At 40.2% G+C, this 5,764-nt stretch overlaps 1 protein-coding gene across 1 annotated transcript; it reads left to right on the top strand.

Moving 5' to 3' along the window:
• Window positions 1-3,200: 3,200 nt before the first annotated feature.
• On the top strand, window positions 3,201-5,364 carry LOC308105529 (uncharacterized protein; the record flags this gene model as incomplete). Its single annotated transcript, XM_080456326.1, has 2 exons — window positions 3,201-3,610; window positions 4,019-5,364. The coding sequence occupies exons 1-2, from the start codon at window positions 3,430-3,432 to the stop codon at window positions 5,362-5,364; spliced, it is 1,527 nt and encodes a 508-aa protein (XP_080312452.1). The 5' UTR covers window positions 3,201-3,429.
• Window positions 5,365-5,764: the final 400 nt, after the last annotated feature.

The following is a 5,764-nucleotide window of genomic DNA, read 5'->3' as shown; positions in this document are numbered from 1 at the left end:
GTTACATTAACAATGAAGATTTTACTGTACAATTCTGCACACAGCTTTGAGCATTAATTGCATACAGATTAATTGTAGCCTGCATCTGGACTCACTGATGCATTTTTGACAAATATCAAAGTTTTGAAAAGATGAACATCTGTTGATTGCTTTGAACATTGCTACATTGCTACAAGTATGTGAGCTAAGATGTGTAAAATATTGTGTCTTACCTTTGAGCAAATATGATGGGTAAATGGTGCCCTCTGGTGTAGAACACTGTCCACATATTCAACAAAATTAATGGAACATTTAACCATACCATCTTTGACATTTGACACAAGGTCCAGCTTATACTGTAGGATATCATATGCACAATCATTGTAATCACTTTAAATATTAAAAGAGGAAAGGAGAAGTAACCAAAGATGAAACAAAAATGGGGTTGGAGTTGAAGAGGGTATGCAGGAATTCACATTTCTTTAAGAAATATGCACAAATCAATTCTAGGGGGACCCTAAGTCTCCTCCCTGATGTTAGCAGCTGGAATGATGGGTGAAGGAGGTGGGCAAGGTTACTATAAACCTGAATTGCCTCTTTTTTGTTTTTTGTAATGCATAACCGTAATATAATGCATTTTGCTCAGGTTCTGTTTTGTGTCTACTGCACAGGAAGACTGTAGTGTGTGTGTGTGTGTGTGTGTGTGTGTGTGTGTGTGTGTGTGTGTGTGTGTGTGTGTGTGTGTGTGTGTGTGTGTGTGTGTGTGTGTGTGTGTGTGTGTGTGCGCGTGCGTGCGTATGCGTGCGTGCGTAAGTGCGTGTGTGTTGATAGAAGAGACCTGTGTCAAGGTTATGTTGACTCTATGTCAACTCTCTAGCTGTGCAGAGCAGAACAGCTGTGCTTTGTGTTCTTGTGTTTGTGTAAATCACTGTCGATAAAACTGTCGACAAGTCCATTGGATTTGGTCCAATGATGTGGTCACGAGTGTGATATAAAGGGTGTGTGTGGGAAGGGCGATGTTGTGTTTGTCTGCTTTTGCTAGTTGCGAGATCAACCCCCAGTGTGACACTTGGGCACTGGATCCCAAGATAAAGACCTTGAAATAATGATCAATGATCTGTTCCGGACTGATGCTTTAACGCAGTGATTCTCAACCCTTTCCATGTAAGGACCCCCAAATGAATATGTATCTGAAAAGATGGATCCCCATACAAGATTTGTGTTTCAGAAATATTCAAAAGTATTCCAAAATGTTCAAGATTTCAAGATAGGTTAAAGTGGTTAAACTGATTTTGATGCTATAACTAATGTTGCTGGACCCCACTTTGAGAACCACTGCTTTAACATTCATTAAAATGTGGTGGTCTTCTTCTAGCAGACAAGGTGGATTCAAGCCCAATTTCTCCTTAAAATAATGATTGTTTTCCCAGCCAAACCAAAACTCTTGGTGTTTTAACCACCAAGAGTTTTGGTTTGGTTGGCTCACTAAAACTATTTTTTAGTGAGCGACTGCTTCTGATCCACGCTCCGGAGCAGAAGGGGGCGGTATTCTACCATAATGCTGAAGGCCAACCGCCGTAAAACAACAACAAAAAGAAGAAGAAGTTCAGGACCCAAGCCTCGACCCAAGATGTCAATCGCAGACGCCGCTGCTGATCATCTATGGCGCTGATCCGAGTGACGAGGTAAAAACGTCAAACCTGCATCGTGGAGCTGAACGCAATCGAGACCAATTTGATACGTCAATCAAAACACTTGATGGTGCGATGCGATGGACGGTATCGATTTACAGAGACATACTTCCGGACTACAAAAGTCCCCCAAGTGCTCTTAAATAGGACCGTCTTCGTCGCGCACTCTCTATATAACCTGTTTTGTGATGTGCTATCTTTAGTAGCGTAGCGTGTTGTTGTCAAACAATTAAAGGGGAAATCCACCCATTTTCAATATTTAACTATGTCATTAATTTAGCATAAAGGAGTTGTGTGGAAATAAGAAAAAATTTAAAAAAAAATTAACATTGCAAAAAAATGTAACATTGCAAAAAAATTAACATTGCAAATTACACCATGATGAGTCATCACAGTGTAATTTGCAATGTTATTTTTTTTGCAATGTTACATTTTTTTGCAATGTTAATTTTTTTTTTTTTTTTTTCTTATTTCCACACAACTCCTTTATGCTATATTAATGACATAGTTAAATATTGAAAATGGGTGGATTTCCCCTTTAAACGGCTCATATTAGCATCTCTCTGTCTACTACTACTCTAGCCTGATCAAGTAACGTCGCGAAGTGGGGACTCCGGGGAGTGAAAGTGTGATCATCATCATTATCATCATTACGGTGAGCTGTCAAGCCTGATGTCACTCGCCTAAAATAGCAGATCTACAAGCTTATTTTCAAGCTCTGTTTTTGGTGCGTTTTGTCTTTTTAGTTGACTAGGCTTCAAGATGCAACTGGACTGATAAACCAATTTGATTTGAATTTGAACTGTATATGCTGATTGATTGATTGATGTACTTTATTTAGTAAGACATGAGAACAACAGTACATGGAAGTACAAATTCACAATACAAGGTCTACTAAACTGGAAGACTCATTAAGCACTGAGCTTGTTTAAGATGAGATCCCCATGCACACAAATCATGATGCTGCAATCTGGAACATATTTTATGGAATAAAATGTTGTTTTAACCAATCAGTTTGGTAATAGTATAGCTCTATATGTCCTTAGCGTTAGAAGGAGTTCTTGTATATCTGCTATTTTTGTGTATACCTTTTGCTTACCATGTGTGCTTTGGGCGGGATACTGTGATGACACTGTAACATTGAGAGTTATTTGTTCTGCATAGTGCAGGCTAGTTGTATTATATAGGTGTATAGGCTACTATGTATTTACTGTTGTTCATTATTGAAGGTGCTTCTGTAATGTTATTTCTTCCCCTGCTGGAGCAGTGGAGCCAGTTGCACCACCTCACACTAAGTTCAAACTTAGCCTAGTTATAGCTTAAATGGCTTTTAAAAAGCCATTTAGTGTGAGGTGGTGAAACTGGCTCCAGATACAGAGTACCTTTCTTACTCTGTATCTGTAACTAACTGCTGTGCTGCCTCTTGGTGACTGATTTTCACCCACACAGGATAACTAAAGGTCTATCTAGAATAACTCTACACACATTACAATAACACACTGTTAATGTTTGAAATGTCTTGCAGACCCCCAATTTTACTCTTCAGAGACGGCACTGCACTATACCTGGTCTACACCGTCTTGAGGATCCTTACCAGTTGGGACCAAGAGGACCCAACAGGTTGAAGTGGAGCTCTAGTCTGGACCTGTCAGGGTGGTGGACACATGGCCGGGTCTCAAGATCTCATTATCTAATAATAATTGCATCAATTGCCACTGCCAGGCCACACTGGACTCAAACTGTGGACATCAGCTTAACCATGTCCAACATGGAGCTGCTGAGAACACTGGTCACTGAGTGTTTGTCAGTGGCTGCAGAGGAAATCTTTAGGATCATTGAGAGAACTATTGTGGAGCATGTGGAGGAAGTTCCCCATTCTAAATGGGTGGTGGACAGTCACCATGGTAGACTGTTGGATGCAGAAGAGTTCCCAAGATCAGGTTTGTGCTCACTTTACAATAGGTTTTTACAAACCATCTTTTTAGTCAGTCTAGAAATGAATGTCACCACTGTTTTTGGCAGTTAGTGCAATTAAAAACATTCTTTTAACCACTTTTATAGAGTAAACAATGTAAAAAAAAAAACAAGAAAAGGTCTGGAACACTCTGCATGCAGCTGCAAAACTGCATTAACATTGGCCACCAGTATCTTAAATAGAAAATCATAATATGTAGTGCTCTCTGGTTGGCCTGAAAGTAGTGCTCTCTGGTTGGCCTGAAAGTAGTTCCTAATCAGTAGAGCAGTTTCCTCAAAACCTCAACTATCAGCAAACATGTCATTTTTAAATCAATCTCTTCCACACAAGCATTGTAATTCAGTCTGTAATTTTGTCTCCTCCTTTACTTCAGTGTTCACTGTCACAGAAGTGAAGGACCCATCTGAGCACCAGCAGCCTTCTGCTAAATGGAACCCCAGTCTGCAGCATGGACAGACCCAAAGTGCTGGATCAGAGCAAAATGATGACCATCAAACCCTGTGTGCGAGAAATCCAGACTCATCCCTGAGTGAAAACAGCAAGAGTGATCAAGAGATATTGACAGATACTCAATCGTCATCCTACCAGTGCCAGTTCTGTGACAGATATTTCTGTCACCAGTCTGACCTCATCGTTCACACCAGGATACACATGAGTGAGAATCTACTTCTTCACATGAGAAAACGCACAGGGGAGAAATCACGCGAGTGCAGAGATAGTGACCGGTGGTTCTGTGAAAATGCTCCCCTTAACCATCCCATGGAAAAGCCCTTACAACCCTTGACACTTAAAAGCAACACGGAACAAGACCCAGCATCCAGTGGGGGTGAGAGAATTTCTCAAGGCCTTGAAAGTGATTTCAAGACGTGTCCACTTACTATTCCTCCCTATGACAAAAGTGAATTTAACCAAGAATCTCTACAGCCCTTATGCCTTTACCAACTCCAAACCGCTGGCGATATAGATAACCTCAACACCTCAACTGTCCTTACAGCCAATCAAATCAAAACTGAACCGGCTGATCAAATCAAAACTGAACCTGTTGGCTTCTGTGTTGTATCAGATCCCACAACTGATAATCAACTTATTGTATCAGATCCCACCACTGATAATCAACGCATTGTATCAGATCCCACCACTGATAATCAATGCATTGTATCAGATCCCACCACTGATAATCAATGCATTGTATCAGATCCCACCACTAATAATCAATGTATTGTTCCAATGAACCCAGACTCTTCTGTGAGTCCAGGTCAACGAGGTGAAGGTGAGGAAGAGATGAGGAGTAGACAACTGTTGTCTGACTTGAAACATCTCCACATGAAAGGAATCTTGCCAAATAAAGGGCTGGGGAGCCAGACATTTGACGTCTGCAAGGAACAGAAATCCTACAAGTGTCCTCACTGCAGCAAATGCTTTTCCTTGACTAAGACGTTGATCAGACATATAAAAATCCACACCGTGGACAAATCATACCGGTGCCAGTTTTGCGGACGGAAGTTCTGTCAGAAGTCTGACCTCGTTACTCATACAAGGACACATACAGGAGAGAGGCCGTATCAATGCCAAGAATGTCAAAAAACATTTGCCCAGAAGGGCAATCTTGTAGTACATATGAGACAACATACACATGAAAAACCATACCAGTGCCAAGAGTGTGGTAGTAGCTTCAGTTACAAGCCATCTCTACATTGTCATATGCAGAGCCATAGATAAATGTTTTGCCAAAGCATTTTCCAATGGAAGCCATGTTGCCATGTCCAGTTATGCAGGATTTGCTCCCAAAGCTCACAATGCTTGTAGATCTGACATTTTCTGTGTGTGATACTGGCACACAACTAAGTATGCTTCAAAGCCACTTACTGGAAATGTTATATATATTTTAAAAAATATTACAAAACTCTACTTTTTGTCCAGTTAAGTGAAGCGATTTATTTACAATTTGTTCAGTTTACTATTTAGTGTTTTTACATGATGGGAAAATGAGTACATGAGTTCATTACAGTCTGGCTCCATCTTTAAAAGGTAATCAAATTATCCTCGAATATGCTGACTAATATATAACATTGTATTTCTTTTTCTTAATGTTTTTTACTTTTGGAAGCTGAAATGTGAA

This window comes from Gymnoscopelus braueri, assembly GCF_963280865.1.
Source record: "Gymnoscopelus braueri genome assembly, chromosome: 17".
In the NCBI taxonomy this organism is placed as follows: domain Eukaryota; kingdom Metazoa; phylum Chordata; class Actinopteri; order Myctophiformes; family Myctophidae; genus Gymnoscopelus; species Gymnoscopelus braueri.
Note: the sequence above shows the minus strand (reverse complement) of the source record. Positions and strands in the feature narration are given on the sequence as shown.